This window comes from Elaeis guineensis, chromosome 14 (genome assembly GCF_000442705.2).
Source record: "Elaeis guineensis isolate ETL-2024a chromosome 14, EG11, whole genome shotgun sequence".
Taxonomy (NCBI): domain Eukaryota; kingdom Viridiplantae; phylum Streptophyta; class Magnoliopsida; order Arecales; family Arecaceae; genus Elaeis; species Elaeis guineensis.
This window is the reverse complement of record NC_026006.2, coordinates 56,681,884-56,702,275: the sequence shown is the minus strand read 5'-3', so window position 1 is coordinate 56,702,275 and position 20,392 is coordinate 56,681,884. Positions and strand designations below refer to the sequence as shown.

Here is a 20,392-nt window from a genome sequence, read left to right as displayed (position 1 = left end):
CATTCCCTCCTCACTCCTTTCCACTCACAAAACTTCATTCCACCACCATGCCACACCTCCAACCCAACCGCACCAGGCACTGCATCCATGCAAACTACCAATCAGAGTATTCCAAGCCACAGCCAAATAAGCCACTTCACCTTCCAACAGAGTGGCGACAGTAGCACCACCCCTGCCTTCGATTCATCGATGGAGACCAGCATCGATAAAGACTTCCTATTCTCCGACGATAGTAGATCTAGTTATTTGAGCAGTATAATCCCTGAGTGCTGCCTCAGGTCCTTCCCAAGACACTCTTCCCCCAGCCAGCATAACAACAGCTTATGTGAGTGCACGTGATCGCCACAGATTCTTTAGGGCAAGGCCCTAAAAAATATGCTAGACCTGCTATGCACCTCACTGTTCGATCCCAAGTCCCATAGAATTCTTCTGGATCTGAAAAAAAATAGAAAAAGGTGTGAGCTTTACGGGCTCAACAAGTTACCAATATCTCTGAGAGATCAAACATAACTAATTTTCAGAAAGATAACCATATAACAATAATATATAATAAAATCATTTTTCTTTGAAACATGCCATGTAATTTTATAAATATCCAAAAAAATTGCTCTCAATCTTTGGTGACTACGGCTACGATCTGTCCCATAACAAGGTTCGAAAAAGACTAGCTCTAAAAATAAACATGTGACGTATTAGCGTGTGCTAGCAATCAGCCCCGACTAGCAAGGTCGAAAGGAACTAGCTCTGATTCATACAGCCATGATTCATCACATGACAAGGCAAGAGACTAGTTTTGAAATATATACACGATGCATCAGGTGTGTCAGTGATCAGCTCCAACTGACTCGACCCGAAAGAATTAGCTCTGCAGCGATCAGTTCCGACTAGCTAGGCCCGAAAGAAATATGTTTCCGACGTGTGAACAATGATCAGTCCAGTTGGCTAAACCCAGATCATAGTCTAGCTTGAGAGTTTTTTTCTCATGATTTTGTTCGCAATCAATTTTTTTATAAATAATGATACTTATTTTTATAACAGTATCAACTCAATTTTTATATAATCAAAAAGTAATAAAATAATTTTATTCAAAATTTCATGCATCAATGAACATATATAATTTTTTTTCCAGAGATCATACAATATTAATATAAGAAAATTATTTCCTTCCAAAAATTTGTATCACGCAAAAATAACATCATGCTTGATTCAACTTTTCTAAATTACCTTCCATAAATAAATACATAATTCCAAACTGTAATAATTTTTAAATATTTTAAATATAAAATTTAATTTTTAAATACGTAAATATGTATATAAAAATAGATCCAGAGATAAGAGGAAACTTACATTAGTAAATTCAAAAGTCATGATTTTCGTTATGTGGCTTGATCCTCAGATTCGTGCTTTACTCGATCTAGATCAATATCCTAGATCAGATCTAATTCATTGATCAAAAATTAATTAATTAGATTTGATCTAGTAAATCAGTAGAGATACAAATAAAAGAATAATCAAGATCCGATCTATTTGATCTGACTCAACTAACCTAAAAAAAGGAGATGCTCGGCTTACATCACGATGTGGGTCAGATTATGGGATGAATTTAAATGAATCGGATCTATTTTCTTTTCTTTTCTTTTTCTCTCTTTTTTTCCTTCCCTTTTTTCCTATCTTTTTTTTTCCTTCTCTTGTCTCTTAGATCTCTCGTTCTCTTTCTCTCTCTTCTCTTTCTTTCCTCCTTTTTTTCTTTTCTTTCCCAAGCCGAATCGGTGGCTTTCTTTAAGAAAAATAGGATGAAGAAGGAGGGGTGGGGTTGGCGATGGCCGACGGCCAAAAACCAAGCGGTGGCGGTTGAAGCATTGGCAACAGCAAAAAATTTCGATCATGAGAGATACACAAAATATGCAAAGAAAACTGAGAATCCAAGGCTTTTAAGAGGAGTAATGGTAGCGATGCTTGGCTACGTGGCTCGGTGGCTACCAGAGGTGAGGAGAGGTGGAGGATTTGGTGATGGAAATCGATCGAGAGGTGGAGGGTTTATATAGAAGAGGATTAAAAGGATAGGATTTTACTTCTCCTCGGATAAAGCTGGATTCTGCCGGCATGATCAATCCAAATTCTTCTCCATCGATGTACAACTCCTATCAGGTCACACATAGCCCTTATCATCTACCTATGGCTGCAGATTAATAGGAAACATGGTTCCCCTATTTCACCCAAACTCTTTTCTTCAATGTATTCTTCATTTTTTTTCCATGAGTTCCAATGAAGTCAGCAAAGGATGCCGGCTTCAAGGAGAACCAAGTCCAAAGGGACCGATTCTCACATTCTCCCCCCCTTATAAAAATTTCATCATCAAAATTTCAGAAATCTAAATCTTCCATAGTTAATGGTGCTCGCTCCAAAAATTTACTATACCAATTTGTCGGCTTTGGTATTTCTATATGCTCGCAAGCAATCTGACCCCTCAGGTCCATCACAATGCTCATGCATATTTTTATACCAAAGCACAAACTCTTTTCAAAAATACTTCATAATTCGGCACCTCCAAGTCAATTTGAAATTTTTACCTCTTTAATGTACAATCAAAGATCTCGTCTTTTTTCAATCAAAATCTGTGTGATTATCAGATCAAATCTTATTTAGACTAATAAGATTAGCATTACTTAAATGACCAAGACTCTGAGATTGAGATACATACATGTTCATTCAAAAATTAGTTAGGATCAATTAGATGTAGAAGCCTTACAACAAGATTGATTATTAAAATTAATTGTACTTAGAATAGATCTTGAAATAAATTTTGGCATAAATAGTATGATAAAGTTTCGATCCCACAAAAGATAATGGCCCAGCCAGATTAAAATCAAATAATCAGATGACTGTGAAGGTGGTTATGATTATATAGTAACGGCTTTAAACAACATTGGTCCATCATGAATATAGAAATGATCTTAAAATTGAATCACAAAAATTAAATCCAAGAAGATAAAGTATTGATATCATGATTCCTATGTTGAAGTCGAGATCATAAGGAGGGAACGAATCAAGTAGATTTGTTTAGATACTTAATAGACCAATTTGATCAGCAATCAACTAACCTCATATGTAAGGTGGTCAAAACTTTCCTTAGCACAATCAATATAGTCTTATCATAACTAGTCTAAGAATTCATGGTACTCACACTTTTTTTTTAATGATTAAAAACCTCTTATATTAGAAAATTATAGCTTCCATCATAATAAATTTTAAACTACAATCAATATCTTTGATCAATTTTAAATGACTCAACCACCATACTTCTACTATGCGACTCTGATTTATATTCTCCATTTTTTTTCTTGATCCTAGATTTAAATTCTATAAAATTCAAGCAAAGGTTTTATTGTCAAATTTACTAGATCATAACTATGTCTCGAGATAATTACCATATTCGTATCATTGTTTGATCAAGATGCTAACTTTCTATCAATTCAAGATTGCTATCACATCATATCCGATTGAATTTTCAAAAATAAATCCAATGCTTAGCACAACATAATACAACCAAACTATATTACTAAAATATATATTTTCTCCTATATCAATTATTTAACCTTGATATCTTCCTCAAAATTAATCTGTGTAATTCATATATATAAAGAAAAACTCAAATATTGTGTAACAATTTAATCGACTTTAGACATCCATAATTAATTTGAGATAATCAATCAAAACCCTAAATTCTATCCCACTCTCATTACTAATTTAAGTTCTCACGATCTTTAATCTAAGCTCTGATACTACTCTGTCATGCCTCGAATCCAGCATGCAGATCGGGCATGTGATGGATGCACACTCCTTAGGACAAAGTCCTACAGAATATGCCAGGCCTGCTATGCTCCTCACTGTTCGATCCCAAATCCCATAGAATTCTTCTAAATCTGAAAAAAAATAGAAAAAAGTGTGAGCTTTACGGGCTCAGTAAGTTATCAATATCTCTGAGGGATCAAGTATAATAAATTTTCAGAAAGATAACCATATAACAATAATATATAACAAGATATTTTTTTTTGAAACATACCATGTAATTTAACAAATATCTAAAAAAATTCTCTCTCAGTCTTTGGTGACTACGGCCATGATCAATCTCGTGGCAAGGTCCGAAAGAGACTAGCTCCTAAAAATAAACATGCGATGCATCAGCGTTTGTCACGATCAATCCCGACTGGCTAGGCCCGAAAGAAATCAGCTCTGATTCATATGGCTACGATTCACCTCTTGATAAGAAAGAGACTAGTTCTAAAATATACACATGAGTATCAGCGTGTGCCAGTGATCAGCTCCAACTGGTTAGACCCGAAAAAACTAGTTCTGCCAGCGATCAGCCCCTACTGACCAGGTCTGAAAGAAGTATGTTTCTGGTATGCGGCCAACGATCAGTCTCATTGGCTAGACCCAGATCATAGTCTAACTAGAGAATTTTTTTTTAATAATTTCTTTCACAACCAATTTTTTCATAAATAATGTTACTTATTTTTATAACAGTATCAACTCAATTTTATATAATCCAAAAAGCAATAAAATAATTTTTATTCAAATTTTATGCATCGATGAATATATATGATTTTTTTTCCAAAGATCATGCAATATTAATACAAGAAAATTATTTCTTTCTTAAAATTTGTATCACGCAAAAGTAACATCATGCTTGATCCAACTTTTTTAAATTACTTTTCATAAATAAATACATAATTTCAAACTTCAATAATTTTTAAATATTTTAAATATAAAATTTAATCATTAAATACGTAAATATATATATATAAATAGATCCAGAGATAAGAGGAAACTTGCATCAGTGAAATTCAAAAGTCATGATTTTCGGTACATGGCTTGATCCTCAGATCCGTGCTCTACTCGATTTAGATCAAAATCCTAGATCAAATCTAATTCATTGATCAAAAATTAATTAATTAGACTCAATCTAGTAAATCAGTAGAGATACAAATAAAAAATAATCAAGATTCGATCTATTTGCTCTGACTCAACTAACTTGGAAAAAGGAGATGCTCATTACATCGTGATGTGGGTCGTTTATAGGATGAATTTAAACAGCTCGGATCCATTTTTTTTTCTTTTTTTCTTCTTTTTTTTTTTTTTTTTTTTTCTATCCTTTTTCTTTTTCCTTCTCTTGTCTCTCAGATCTCTCTTCTCTTTCTTTTCCCCTTTCTTTCTTCTCTTTCTCAAGCCGAATTGGTGGCTTTCTTTAAGAAAAATAGGATGAAGAAGGAGGGGTGGGGTTGGCGATGGTCGACGGCCCAAAGGACCAAGCGGTGGTGGTTGGAGCATTGGCAACGAAAAATCCTGATCGTGAGAGATACATAAAATATGCGAAGAAAACTGAGAATCCAAGACATTTAAGAGGAGTAATGGCAGCGGTGCTTGGCTACGGCGGCTACCGGAGGTGAGAAAGGAGGAGAAAGATGATAGAGGATTTGGTGATGGAAATCGATCGAAAGGTGGAGAGTTTATATAGAAGAGGATTAGAAGGGATTGGGTTTTACTTCTCCTCAGATAAAGCCGGATTCCGCCAGCTTGATCAACTCAAACTCCTCCCCACCGGCGTACAACTCCATCAGGTCACACATAGCCCTTATCCTCTCCCCATGGCTGCAGATTAACAGGGGATATGGTTCCCTTGTTTCACCCAAACTCTCTTCTTCACCGCATTTCTTCATTTTTTTCATCGGTTCCTATGAAGTCGGCAAAGGATGCCGGCTTCAAGGTGAACCGGGTCCAAGGGACTGGTTCTCACATTTCCCCTCTTAACCAAGTTATGAGTCATGGATCTAGCAGTGCCTCCTCTTATTCTGCAACAAATAGGGCATTTTTTGATGCTATAGTGGAGTGGGTGCAATGAGCTCAGAGGACTTCTCTTGCTTCACAGAAATGAACGCTGATTTCTGGGTGGATGAACCATTATGGGAACTCAGTGCATGTGAGTTCCCTGCCAGCAATGCTAGCAGCAGGGGGGATCTTAGCACTTCTCTGATGCAAGGTCCACCTTGTGTGTCATTGCTCAGGCTTCAGAGTCGTACTCTCCATCAACTTCCTCACTGTCTAATGTTTTGACTTAGGCTACTCACTTATTTGAGCATTAGGTACTAAATGCCTTGGGAGATGCTTGCTTTGTGGCTTAAACCTCAGGTCTTTACTGCATTGGACATCTCTGGGTGTTTTGTTCTCTTTCTATTTTGATTCCATGCAAATCATGATCCCTGAGAAATGCTTAGCTGTTCAGGATCATAGTATGCATTAGCTGTTGCCTTTAGTAACTTATTTTCCCTTTGAACTGAGTGGCCTTTTCAAGACCATGCGTATCTTGGCATCTTGGGATTTGCTTATGAACAAAAGGCGTCATTGCGGGGAAACAAAGGATCGCGTCCTAGTCTACCAAAAAAACAGGATCACATCATACTATTGACGTTGTATAGGTTCAGGTACTAAACCATCTTAAGGTCTTATTACAAGCACATATTGTTCGAAATTAATCGACTTTCCTAGATAATTGCTATGTTGTTTTTGTAATGATATTCAACCAAGATTATGGAGAATTAAACTGCTTTTGACAAAATCTGAAAATTAAAAAGAACTTGCCTAGATCAAAGCTATGAGAATACTATGTTAAGAATGTTATTTGCTCATGTGGATCTGCAATGAATTAATCCCTAAGATAAAAACAAACTTGCTCTGATCTTCATTTAGTGAGAATGATTGTTGGGATATTTGACCCAAATGACTATCTTGCGCATAGCAAATGCCTATTAATAAGTCATAAGTTTCTAAGGGGGCCAACAAATGGGCCCGATGTCTCTCTGACCGATAATTAGTATCGAGGCTGGATTTGATAAGGTCGTATCACATCCAAACTTTCGGATGCCCAAAGAATAAAAAGTGTGAAAAATAAGGAAAAAAAAAGAAGAAGATGGAGTCTCTGTCTCAGAAAAAAGAATCTCTTATCATATGATATCAATAGGTAGAAAGAAAAAGAGATTATTTTAAATGAGCCTAAAATAGTTAGATTCATAGCCTATCTATGGACATTGTTTGGATAATCGAGAAAGGTATAATATTTTAAAAATATCGTATTTATTCAAAAACTGATATTCTCTTCCAAAACATCCCAACTCTTTAGAAAGATGTATCACAATAAAAAAGAGTTTAACATTTTTAAATAACTAAAATTTAGAGATAAATTTTTTTGAATAAAACTCCAACATATACTACCTTAAATTCTTAACACAATTCTTTAAAAAAAAAAAAAAAACAGCTTGAAAGTTTACTAACACTTTTAAACTCGATCTTTTCTTGGTGTAGTAGTGGTCACCTTGCTACCAAAACCAAACAATGAGGTTTGGAATTCAATATGTGCTAGTCTTTAACTATCTTCAAATATAGTTCATGTGGAAACACTGTGGAGTAGATGAAAGTGATTAAGCTGGTAAAATATTGCATGCCTCTACCCGATCTTTAGTTTAAAGTATCTACATGGCATGTCCAAGAAACATGTATACTTTGTTGTGTAGCTCTAGCATGATTAGACACATGACAAGCTAGCACTTGGTGCAGGTTAGTAATTAAAACTATAGCAACTTGTTGTTCTGCATAGTTTCTCTAGATGCCTTGCATGGTTCTGCTGATGAGGTTTTTTAATTTCTGGGATTTATGAGACTTAACTTCTGGGAGCAACATTATAGTTAAGGATATAACTACATCATATAATGTTAATGCAAATATTTGGTTATGGATATAACTACATTATAGTTAAGGATATTCCAAATATTTGGTTATGCTTACACCAATGAGCTGCAAGCATGACCCATTAGGAGAAGTTTACATGTGGAAGTGGCATCAAATGCGAAATATTTCCATATATATATATATATATTATTCTTCTTATTCATTGCTCTTGATAAATTGCTAGTGCTCTCCATCTTTTTCATGCTTTCTGTGGGTGCCTCTTATTTTTCTCACAATTGGCTCTTAGAGCTTGTTAGATGATTGATGATGTGGAATAAATATAGATACAAAAAGGAAAAAACATGTGTGTCGATAGATGAATCTTGCCTTTTAAATATTAGGGTAGGAAAAAGATGAAGTTTAAACTTGAGCATTCTCAAAATTTTCAATCAGCCTAGATTGAGTGTTGGCTAAAGAAATATAAAATCATCTTTATGGATAGTAAGCCAATGTTATAAAAAGAATGGTTACGTTAATTGAATTGATAAGGTCACTAGATGTCAATGCAATTTTAGTTTGACTTTCTCACTTCTTGATTCTATATAATAAAAAAGATTAAACAAAAAAAAAAAAAGGAAGGAAAGAGAGAGAAAGAGAGAATGGGTGCACTTAGGTCCATGAAGGAAATTTTGTTTTTGATAATTTTGAGGAATATATGAAAAATAATGGAACAAGCATAAGAGACAATTACGACTATGGTAGAAATATCATTTTATGCAATATATGCACTACAATAACCAAAATTCTTGTCCCTCGCCAATTCATCCAAGGACGAGGGAGAATGTCATAGAGGTTGCTAAAATTTAGTCTCTAAACAAGCTATGAGATCAGCTAGGATTTCTTCTAGCAGCAACTTTTCTTACACTAAAATGGATTTCGTAAAACTACTACGTCCTACGTGCAATGCACACGAGAGGGTAGATAAATAGCTGTGATATTTATGATTGATGAAAAATTCCATCCTTAATTTCAGTTTGTTTCTCTTCAGAACTTTTCCTAGTCCCTAAAGGCATGAGAAATCTTAATATTTTATTAAAATTCTTAATTTCCTGCTGTGATTCTTCCAATCCAATCTCCAAATAGATGTTTTATTATGTTTTTATTTTAATTATTGTTATGTTATTACTTGATGTGGATGTAAATAGGGAGGTAATGGGCATGGGACCAGGCTTCTCGTTGAATCGCCCAGTTGGTTTTCTGTCTTTGCTATTCTCCATGAAAGCACGAATTCTAATCAGGATTAGATATGATAAATGTCGGTTTAAGAGGGACATTTTGGGGTCCTTGTAGTCAATGAATTTTTAATTTTAGTAGATATATTTTCTCTCCTAGCAATCAACCCCTTCATAGCGTTGGTTAGAAATGTAATGACTGCCACGGACAGTCTTATGGATACTATTTTTGTATTGATCTGGTCCAATGGACGCCATTGAGGGCCGTAATCGCTCTCTATTTAGTCCCACATCGCCTTAATACAAAATAAATAATGCTTCAAGGGACGGAAGTTGCAATACCGCGTTGCCGAGCTCACTAGCGAGAGCTTGTGACCCGAGCGGGGGCAGTGGCTGGTTCGGATGCAAGGTAACGCCTTTGGGTCTGGGTGCAACAGGGGCGTATGGCTGGCTCGCCCGTTCTAAGTTGGGCAACTTGATGTGCGGCTCGGGCGAAGGCCTGGGTCGCGCCTCCATTGAAGTGGAAGGGCAATGGAGGGGACCGCGTGAGGCTGGCTTCACAGAGCAGCGAAAACCTCCCCCTCTCAACGGTGGAAGGATAACGGGCTGCCGCACCGTGTACCCTCCGCGGCCCACGGGCATACCGTTGCGGACAACCACTTTTTTCCTTTTCTTTTTTTTTTTTTTTTTGTCTTTTCTCCCATTAAATGGCCTATTTATTTACAGGTATTCTCATTTTTCTTTGCAATATTCACTTTTTTCCTTTTCTTTTTTTTTTTTGTCTTTTCTCCCATTAAATGGCCTATTTATTTAAGGTATTCTCATTTTTCTTTGCAATATTAAATATATTTTATTTGGAGTAATCTCAAATAAAATATATTTAATATATTTTCTTTGCAATCACTTGTGGGATAACTATTCCAGCGGGGACAAAATGTTTCTATTCCAACTTTTAGTGAATTTATATCTGATTATCAGTTATTATTCTGATAGGGTGCTGATCTCAACTCCTAACCATCAGCCCGGTGCGATCTTCTCCTCACCATATTGCCATTTGTTTCATCTTGTTCTCCTCCTGTCTTCACATTATACCATCTCTGTCTCCTTTGGCTCTCATGTACATGCATACCTCTTCCACGTATTCAATAAAATGGGTGGCTCACCCTCCCCTTCGCTCCCCAATAAATAAATAAATAAATAAGTTTGCAAGCTTCATCTCCGGATCTGGACATTTTGGATCGGGTCAATGTCACGCTGAATCTTGACCCGGTAGGATGAGCCACGTACAGTCTGCCAACGAGTTAAGCTGGGCCAAAATCATGAGCCGATGAGTGGTTAAGCAGGCTGGGTCTGGCCCGGTGTCAATCCTACGCAATTGCAGACATAGGCAATCAAATTTCTTATGTTCCATTTGTTTAGAAATTCTTTGTGTACCATCCACGGTGTAGAAAATCTAACATAGAATGCACCACTTCATTCTATTAGACCATATAGCCACCGCTTTGTAGCACATATTTAATATCCGCAGTTCTACTTTTTCATTTAAAATTTTGAATGACGAAAATATCATTCTTAAAAATTATGACATATCTTCTTAAAAATTATGACAAGCCTTCGTAAAAATTATAACATTTTTCTTTTCTACATAGGATGTCATAATTTTTTCATAGGATATCATAATTTTTGTGAAGGGATGTCATAATTTTTTTTGGAAAGAAAGAGATGTCATAATTTTTTTTGGAAGGGAAGTCATAATTTTTTATAAAAGGATGTCATAATCCTTTATGAAGTGATGTCATAATTCTCTGAAGGGATGTCATAATTTTTTCAGAAGAGAAGGGGTATCATAATTTTTGTGAAGGAGTGTCATAATTTTTTAAAATGAGTGTTCTATAATTTTTAAGAAGGACATTTTCGTCATTCAAAATTTCAAACGAAAAAATAAAATTATGGATATTAAATGTACGTTGGGAAGTAATGACTATATAGTCCAATAGAATGAAGTAGTGCGCTCCACGTCAGATTTTCTATACTACCGGTGGTGCACAAAGAATTTCTCTCCATGTGTTATGTTCCATCTGAGTACTTATCCCTACCAGACACAAGGCATGTCAAGGATCTCAAAGGCATGCAAACATCTTTTTTATGTATGCATACATTGCTCTTTCATATATACCCATTGAGCCCTCTATTAATCGAAGGGCCAACAATCTCAAATGAATAGCGATCAATGGTCTGGACATCCAATAGATATGTCATTTGTAAGTGTAATGCTCGATCTAAAATTTGAAGGGCATTGCGTAAAAGCAAAATAAAGTCAATCAGTTTATAACCTTGGAGCTGAACATTGCAAATAAAATATCCTCTAAGTTTCTAATATACATGAGCTATGTCTTCGATCTTCAGCCTTTTATTTGGTGTGCAATCATACAAGCAAAATCAAGTAATAAATAATATTATCAAATTATGAGGCCATAACTATCATCATGCTTCTTTCTGGTCAGCCATCATGTACACTTTGTTGGGTAGTTCCAGCATGATGAGACACATGATACGCTAGCACTTGGTGTTGGCATAACAAACAAAACTATAGCGTGCTCGAGTTCTCTGCTGTGCACTATATGGTATGGTGCACAGCATATCGTCCATCGTATGATGAACAGCTGCATGCAAATATACATCCATTGCATAAGATCGTGCATAGCCATTTATTGTATGGATGGAATGTACTGTGCATCATATAATGTGATGCATGGCAGGGGATCCGCAACCAAAATTATAGCATTCCTGTTGTTCTGCATTGTTTCTGTGGATGCCTTGCTATTATAATGTGCATGGCTCTGCTAATCAGTTACATGACCCATTGGTTATGCTTACACCAATGACCAGCAAGTTGCATGGCCCATTAGGTGCAGTTGACATGTGGCAGCTGCATCGAACGTGAAGTGCTTTCACATATATTTGTACCATCACCGGTCTGAAGCTGATAAAAGGCTACCCTAATTAGTGAGCGGTGGGATCATCGGAAGATATTGTATCATCACCGAAAAAGATGCACACAGTCAAGGCCGAGACCAAAAGCGATAATGTGAATAAGAGAGAGATGGTGCTAGACTCCGCTCGGCACCGAAAAAGAAGAATCTACAAAACAAGTTCCACCGGAGGTAGCTCCGATGAGGACCCTCCGATGCTCAAGTCAGAAAGATGGTTCGAGAGGAAAGAGTGACAGAGTCTCTAGGTCGCAAAAATAGTGTGTGCATGCCCTCCTCTTTTTGGAGAGGTTTCTGCTTACCTCAATTTATAGAAGGAGCAAAATGAATGGTGAGGGATAGATGATCATGTCGATCATATCTTATCATATAGTGCTGCATGGTGCTGTGTGGACATCTTTAAATATTGATGGTGAGCGTGCCTTCTACTTGGCGTGCTTATGGCAGCAGATGCTACCGAGTGTGGGGTATAATAAATGACCCTGTGGGCATATTTAATGAAATCATAGTATCCCATCACGGCACGCAGGCCGACTAAAGTATGATGTCTGAGTGATATGACCTTGATGTGGTCTGTCAGAATCGTATGATGGTCATACTCGGTGCTCAGCTGGTCGGCTGAGATCTATGTTGTCAGAGTCTGCAGAATGAGACCGTCGGGTTGCCTTGTCCTCGATTGACGTAGTCGGCCGTCAATTGAGTATGGCCTTAGTCACAGACCGAGCGTCGTTGGGTGCCAGAAGCCGTGGATGGTATATTAATCTTAGTCGGACTGGTGCCGATCAAAGAGAGCAGCCTTTCGTCAGTTGGGTATCCATGTCGGTGCCCGACGTCGACCCTACCAATCGGGACCCGTCAATCCGAGCCGGATTTATTAACGGTGGCTTAGTTAGTGTAGCTTCTTTGATCAGCTCAGATACGAGAAGGCTGGATAGTCGGCTAAGCGATGAAAATCTACCCCAATATTTTTCTTGACTGCCTCTTATTTTTCTCACATTTGCCCTTAGGGCCCATGAGGGAAGGGCTCAAATCCTCTGCAGTGTAGAATTTGTATTGAAAAGGACCGTGCAGTGGTAGATTGGTGCCATATGAAGTCCTTTTGGTTCGGTGGCTCTAATAATGAGAACCAATATCTAAGCCTACGGCGAAAAGTAACAACACCATCTTCTCTTCTCTCCTCTTTTCCTTTCGAGAAGAAAGACTTATATGGCTGCTTCCTCAAAGAAGCCATAGATAAGGAGCATAAGAAAGAAAAATGTGTAACTCTCATCATTGAGAGAGAATATCAAGGGCTCAGATCCCTTGTTGAGAAGGAAGACATGATTATTACCTTTTGGGAGCCATTGATGAGGAACGCTATTGAAAGAAGATTATTGAAGGAAATATGAGGCAAGAAGAAAAGTAAGGGCTCGAATCACTTGACAAAAAGAAAGGCAAGGATTCCATCTCAAGAAAGCTATAGATGAGTAGCATTATCGAGAGAAGAAGAGCGACAGTGATAGAGCCTGACATCAAATATTGAGAGGACAAAAAAATAATTTACTCTTGGAAAAGAGTTATGGCTCGGATTTTTGAGGGGCTTGGAAAAGAGATGTATGGGATTGTACTCTTGGAAGGACATCATTATGTTTCGAGTTGGTTCTTATGAGCAGAATATTATGTCAAAAAAGAACTTCATGTAATGCTGATCTACCATTGCACAGCTTGCTATGGTGCAAATTTTGCTCCTTCGAGGATCCCAACTCATGAGGTGACTGATGAAGTGGAACAAATACGGATGCTAAAAGAAAAAAATAAGTGTATTGATAGATAAGATGAATCTTACCTTTTAAGTGTTAGGAAAGGAAATGGATGATGTTTAACTTGAGTATCCTCAAGATTTTCAATCAGCCTAGGTTGAGTACTGGCTAAAAAAAATATAAAATCATCCTCAGGATAGCATGTCAATGCTATTAAAAAAAATGGTTACGTGGATTATGCAATTATATTTTGGCTTCCGATTCTATATAATAAAGAAAAAAAAAAAAAGAAAAGAAAGAGAGCAAGAAAAAAGAATGAAAGCACTCAACTCCGTAGAGGGAAAACTTTTTTGCTAATTTCAAGAAATTTATGATAAACAAGAAAACATGTATTAGAGGGACGATTACAATTATGATAGAAATATCATTTTATGCAATGTATGTACTACAAGAAGCAAAATTTTTGGCTCTATTGTCAATTCATACAAGGATGAGGGAGAATATTGTAGAGATTGCTACACAATTTGTCTAATGAATTTCTAGAAAAACTACTAGGGCAATGTAAAACTAATACTAGTGGATGTATATTTTCTATAAGCTAGTTTAATAGGATTTTGTTCCATTACTTCCTTTTTACTTTTAATACTCTTCAATGTAGATGTTATCCATATGATTAAAGATTGTTCCTAGCAGCAGCTTTACTTATGGTAAAATGGATCTCATAATACTACTATGTATAAGATATATCCTTTATGCATGCTTTTATTCCTACTTTTTCTGCCACGTAAATATAATTTAGAGTAATTTCAAAAAATATAGCCAAGTACAAAATAGTAGTCACTTGTGGGATAATAATTCCTATGGAGGCAAAATGTTTCAACTCCAACTTTTTGGTGAATTTACATCAGATTATCAGTTTTTTTTTTTTTTTGTCATCAGATTATCAGTTATTGAATCCTTTAGTATAAAAGCATTGCTAACCAAGTTGCAAGCTTCATGGGGCATATTTGCAAGCCGGACCTGGACATTTTGGATTGGGTCAATGTCATGCTGAATCCTGGCTCAACTTTTGGTCTAAAACCTTTTCATAGGCCTGACCAAGGTTGACCCAATTCGGTCAGCCAACGAGTTAATCTTGGGTCCAAATTTATGAGCCTAAAGGTAAGAAAGCCGAGCACCCTGCCCATTTGCAGACATAGGCAGTCAACAGTCTCTAATACTCAAATGTGTTATTAGCTAGTCTGATGTCCAATTCCAAATGCAACAAGGTCATAGTTGCACACTGTCATCAAGCAATAAATAATATCATGCTTGATCCAACTTTTCTAAATTACCTTTCAAAAATAAATACATAATTGCAAACTATAATAATTTTTAAATATTTTAAATATAAAATTTAATTTTTAAATACGTAAATATGTATATAAAAATAGATCCAGAGATAAGAGAAAACTTACATTAGTAAAATTCAAGAGTCATGATTTTCGGCATGTGGCTTGATCCTCAGATCCGTGCTTTACTCGATCTAGATCAATATCCTAGATCAGATCTAATACATTGATCAAAAATTAATTAATTAGATTTGATCTAGTAAATCAGTAGAGATACAAATAAAAGAATAATCAAGATCCGATCTATTTGATCTGACTCAACTTACCTGGAAAAAGGAGATGCTCGGCTTACTTCATGATGTGGGTCAGATTATGGGATGAATTTAAATGGATCGGATCCATTTTCTTTTCTTTTCTTTTTCTCTCTTTTTTTTCTATCCTTTTTTTTTTCTTTCTCTTGTCTCTTAGATCTCTCGTTCTCTTTCTCTCTCTTCTCTTTCTTTCCCCCTTTCTTTCTTTTCTTTCCCAAGCCGAATCGGTGGCTTTCTTTAAGAAAAATAGGATGAAGAAGGAGGGGTGGGGTTGGCGATGGCCGACGGTCAAAATAACCAAGCGGTGGCAGTTGAAGCATTGGCAACAGCGAAAAATTTCGATCGTGAGAGATACACAAAATATGCAAAGAAAACTGAGAATCCAAGGCTTTTAAGAGGAGTAATGGTAGCGATGCTTGGCTACAGTGGCTCAGTGGCTACCAGAGGTGAGGAGAGGTGGAGGATTTGGTGATGGAAATCGATCGAGAGGTGGAGGGTTTATATAGAAGAGGGATTAGAAAGGATAGGATTTTACTTCTCCTCGGATAAAGCTGGATTCTGCCGGCATGATCAATCCAAATTCCTCTCCATCGATATACAACTCCTATCAGATCACACATAGCCCTTATCCTCTACCTATGGCTACAGATTAATAGGAAACATGGTTCCCCTATTTCACCCAAACTCTTTTCTTCAATGTATTTCTTCATTTTTTTTTCCATGAGTTCCAAAGAAGTCAGCAAAGGATGCCAGCTTCAAGGTGAACCAAGTCCAAAGGGACCGATTCTCACATTCTCCCCCCCTTATAAAAATTTCATCATCGAAATATGAGAAATCTAAATCTTCCATAGTTAAAGGTGCTTGCTCCAAAAATTTACTATACCAATTTGTCCGACTTTGGTATTTCTATCTAAAGAACACATGATCACATTACTAATATGCTTGCAAGCAATCTGACCCCTCAGGTCCATCACAATGCTCATGCATATTTTTATACCAAAGCACAAACTCTTTTCAAAAATACTTCATAATTCGGCACCTCCAAGTCAATTTGAAATTTTTGCCTCTTTGATGTACAATCAAAGATCTCGTCTTTTTTCAATCAAAATCTGTGTGATTATCAGATCAAATCTTATTTAGACTAATAAGATTAGCATTACTTAAATGACCAAGACTCTGAGATTGAGATACATACATGTTCATTCAAAAATTAGTTAGGATCAATTAGATGTAGAAGCCTTACAACAAGATTTATTATGAAAATCAATTGTATTTAGAATAGAGCTTGAAATAAATTTCGGCATAAATAGTATGATAAAGTTTCGATCCCACAAAAGATAATGGCCTAGCGAGATTAAAATCAAATAATCAGATGACTGTGAAGGTGGTTATGATTATATAGTAACGGCTTTAAACAATATTGGTTTATCATGAATATAGAAATGATCTTAAAATTGAATCACAAAATTAAATCCAAGAAGATAAAGTATTGATATCATGATTCCTATGTTGAAGTCGAGATCATAAGGAGGGAACGAATCAAGTAGAATTTGTTTAGATACTTAATAGACCAATTTGATCAGCAATCAACTAACCTCATATGTAAGGTGGTCAAAACTTTCCTTAGCACAATCAATATAGTCTCATCATAACTAGTCTAAGAATTCATCGTACTCACACTTTTTTTTAATGATTAAAAACCTCTTATATTAGAAAATTATAGCTTCCATCATAATAAATTTCAAACTACGATCAATATCTTTGATCAATTTTAAATGACTCAACCATCATACTTCCGCTATGCGACTCTGATTTATATTCTTCATTTTTTTTCTTGATCCTAGATTTAAATTCTATAAAATTCAAGCAAAGATTTTGTTGTCAAATTTACGAGATCATAACTATGTCTCGAGATAATTACCATATTCGTATCATTGTTTGATCAAGATGCTAACTTTCTATCAATTCAAGATTGCTATCACATCATATCCGATTAAATTTTCAAAAATAAATCCAATGCTTAGCACAACATAATACAACCAAGCTATATTACTAAAATATATATTTTCTCCTATATCAATTATTTAACCTTGATATCTTCCTCAAAATTTAATCTATGCTAATCTTCTATGCTTTAATCCTAAGGATCATAATTCATATATATAAAGAAAAACTCAAATATTGTGTAACAATTTAATCGACTTTAGACATCCATAATTAATTTGAGATAATCAATCAAAACCCTAAATTCTATCCCACTCTCATCACTAATTTAAGTTCTCATGATCTTTAATTTAAGCTTTGATACCACTCTGTCATGCCCCGAATGCAGCATACAGATCGGGCACGTGATGGACGCACACTCCTTAGGACAAAGTCCTACAGAATATGCAAGGTCTGCTATGCTCCTCACTGTTCGATCTCAAATCCCATAGAATTTTTCTAAATCTGAAAAAAATAAAAAAAATATGAGCTTTGCGGGCTCAGTAAGTTATCAATATCTCTGAGGGATCAAGTATAACTAATTTTCAGAAAGATAACTATATAACAATAATATATAACAAGATATTTTTTTTGAAACATACCATATAATTTAACAAATATCTAAAAAAATTTTCTCTTAGTCTTTGGTGACTACGGCCATGATCAATCTCGTGGCAAGGTCTGAAAGAGATTAGCTCCTGAAAATAAACACGCGATGCATCAGCGTTTGCCAGCGATCAGTCCCGATTGGCTAGGCCCGAAAGAAACCAGCTCTGATTCATATGGCTATGATTCACCTCGTGACAAGACAAGAGACTAGTTCTAAAATATACACACGACGCATCAACGTGTGCCAGTGATCAGTCCCAACTGATTAGACTCAAAAAAATTAGTTCTGCTAGCGATCAGTCCCGACTGACTAGGTTCGAAAGAAGTATGTTTCTGGTATGTAGCCAACGATCAGTCTCATTGGCTAGACCCAGATCATAGTCTAACTAGAGAGTTTTTTTTTTAATAATTTCTTTCACAACCAATTTTTTCATAAATAATGTTACTTATTTTTATAACAGTATCAACTCAATTTTTATATAATCTAAAAAGTAATAAAATAATTTTTATTCAAAATTTTATGCATCGATGAACATATATAATTTTCTTTCCAAAGATCATGCAATATTAATACAAGAAAATTATTTCTTTCTAAAAATTTGTATCATGCAAAAGTAACATCATGCTTGATCCAACTTTTCTAAATTACTTTTCATAAATAAATACATAATTTCAAACTTCAATAATTTTTAAATATTTTAAATATAAAATCTAATCGTTAAATATGTAAATATATATATATATAAATAGATCCAGAGATAAGAGGAAACTTACATCAGTGAAATTCAAAAGTCATGATTTTCGGTACATGGCTTGATCCTCAGATCCATGCTCTACTCGATTTAGATCAAAATCCTAGATCAAATCTAATTCATTGATCAAAAATTAATTAATTAGACTCAATCTAGTAAATCAGTAGAGATACGAATAAAAGAATAATCAAGATCCGATCTATTTACTCTGACTCAACTACCTGGAAAAAGGAGATGCTCATTTACATCATGATGTAGGTCGGTTTATAGGATGAATTTAAACAGCTCGGATCCATTTTCTTTTCTTTTCTTTTTTTCTTCTCTCTTTTTTTTTCTTTCCTTTATTTTCTATCCTTTTTCTTTTTCCTTCTCTTGTCTCTCAAATCTCTCATTCTCTTTCTCTCTCTTCTCTTTCTTTCCCCCTTTCTTTCTTCTCTTTCTCAAGTCTAATTGGTGGCTTTCTTTAAGAAAAACAGGATGAAGAAGGAGGGGTGGGGTTGGCGATGGCTGACGGCCCAAAGGACCAAGCGGTGGTGGTTGGAGCACTGGCAGTGAAAAATCCTGATCGTGAGAGATACATAAAATATGCGAAGAAAACTGAAAATCCAAGACATTTAAGAGGAGTAATGGCAGCGGTGCTTGGCTACGGTGGCTACCGGAGGTGAGAAAGGAGGAGAAAGATGATGGAGGATTTGGTGATGGAAATCAATCGAAAGGTGGAGGGTTTATATAGAAGAGGATTAGAAGGGATCGGGTTTTACTTCTCCTCAGATAAAGCCGGATTCCGCCAACTTGATCAACTCAAACTCCTCCCCACCGGCGTACAACTCCTATCAGGTCACACATAGCCCTTATCCTCTCCCCATGGCTGCAGATTAACAGGGGATATGGTTCCCTTGTTTCACCCAAACTCTCTTCTTCACTGCATTTCTTCATTTTTTTTCGTCGGTTCCTATGAAGTTGGCAAAGGATGCCGGCTTCAAGGTGAACCGGGTCCAAAGGGACCGGTTCTCACATTTCCCCTCTTAACCAAGTTATGAGTCATGGATCTAGCAGTGCCTCCTCTTATTCTGCAACAAATAGGGCATTTTTTGATGGCTATAGTGGAGTGGGTGCAATGAGCTCAGAGGACTTCTCTTGCTTCACAGAAATGAACGCTGATTTCTGGGTGGATGAGCCATTATGGGAACTTAGTGCATGTGAGTTCCCTGCCAGCAATGCTAGCAGCAGGGGGGATCTTAGCACTTCTCTGATGCAAGGTCTACCTTGTGTGTCATTGCCCCAGGCTTCAGAGTCGTACTCTCCATCAACTTCCTCACTGTCTAATGTTTTGACTTAGGCGACTCACTTATTTGAGCATTAGGTACTAAATGCCTTGGGAGATGCTTGCTTTGTGGCTTAAACCTCAGGTCTTTACTGCATTGGACATCTCTGGGTGTTTTGTTCTCTTTCTATTTTGATTCCATGCAAATCATGATCCCTGAGAAATGCTTAGCTGTTCAGGATCATAGTATGCATTAGCTGTTGCCTTTAGTAACTTATTTTCCCTTTGAACTGAGTGGCCTTTTCAAGACCATGCGTATCTTGGCATCTTGGGATTTGCTTATGAACAAAAGGCGTCATTGCGGGGAAACAAAGGATCGAGTCCTAGTCTACCAAAAATACAGGATCACGTCATACTATTGACGTTGTATAGGTTCAGGTACTAAACCATCTTAAGGTC

The 20,392-nt window shown here is 36.2% G+C and overlaps 1 protein-coding gene across 1 annotated transcript; it reads left to right on the top strand.

The window, feature by feature from the left end:
* On the top strand, positions 1 to 20,008 carry LOC140853631 (uncharacterized; the record flags this gene model as incomplete). The annotated part of the gene is made up of 2 exons (XM_073248281.1): positions 1 to 331; positions 19,671 to 20,008. Coding segments are annotated over 2 exons (669 nt in total), but the record flags the coding sequence as incomplete, so codon positions are not given.
* Between the last annotated feature and the right edge of the window lie 384 nt (positions 20,009 to 20,392).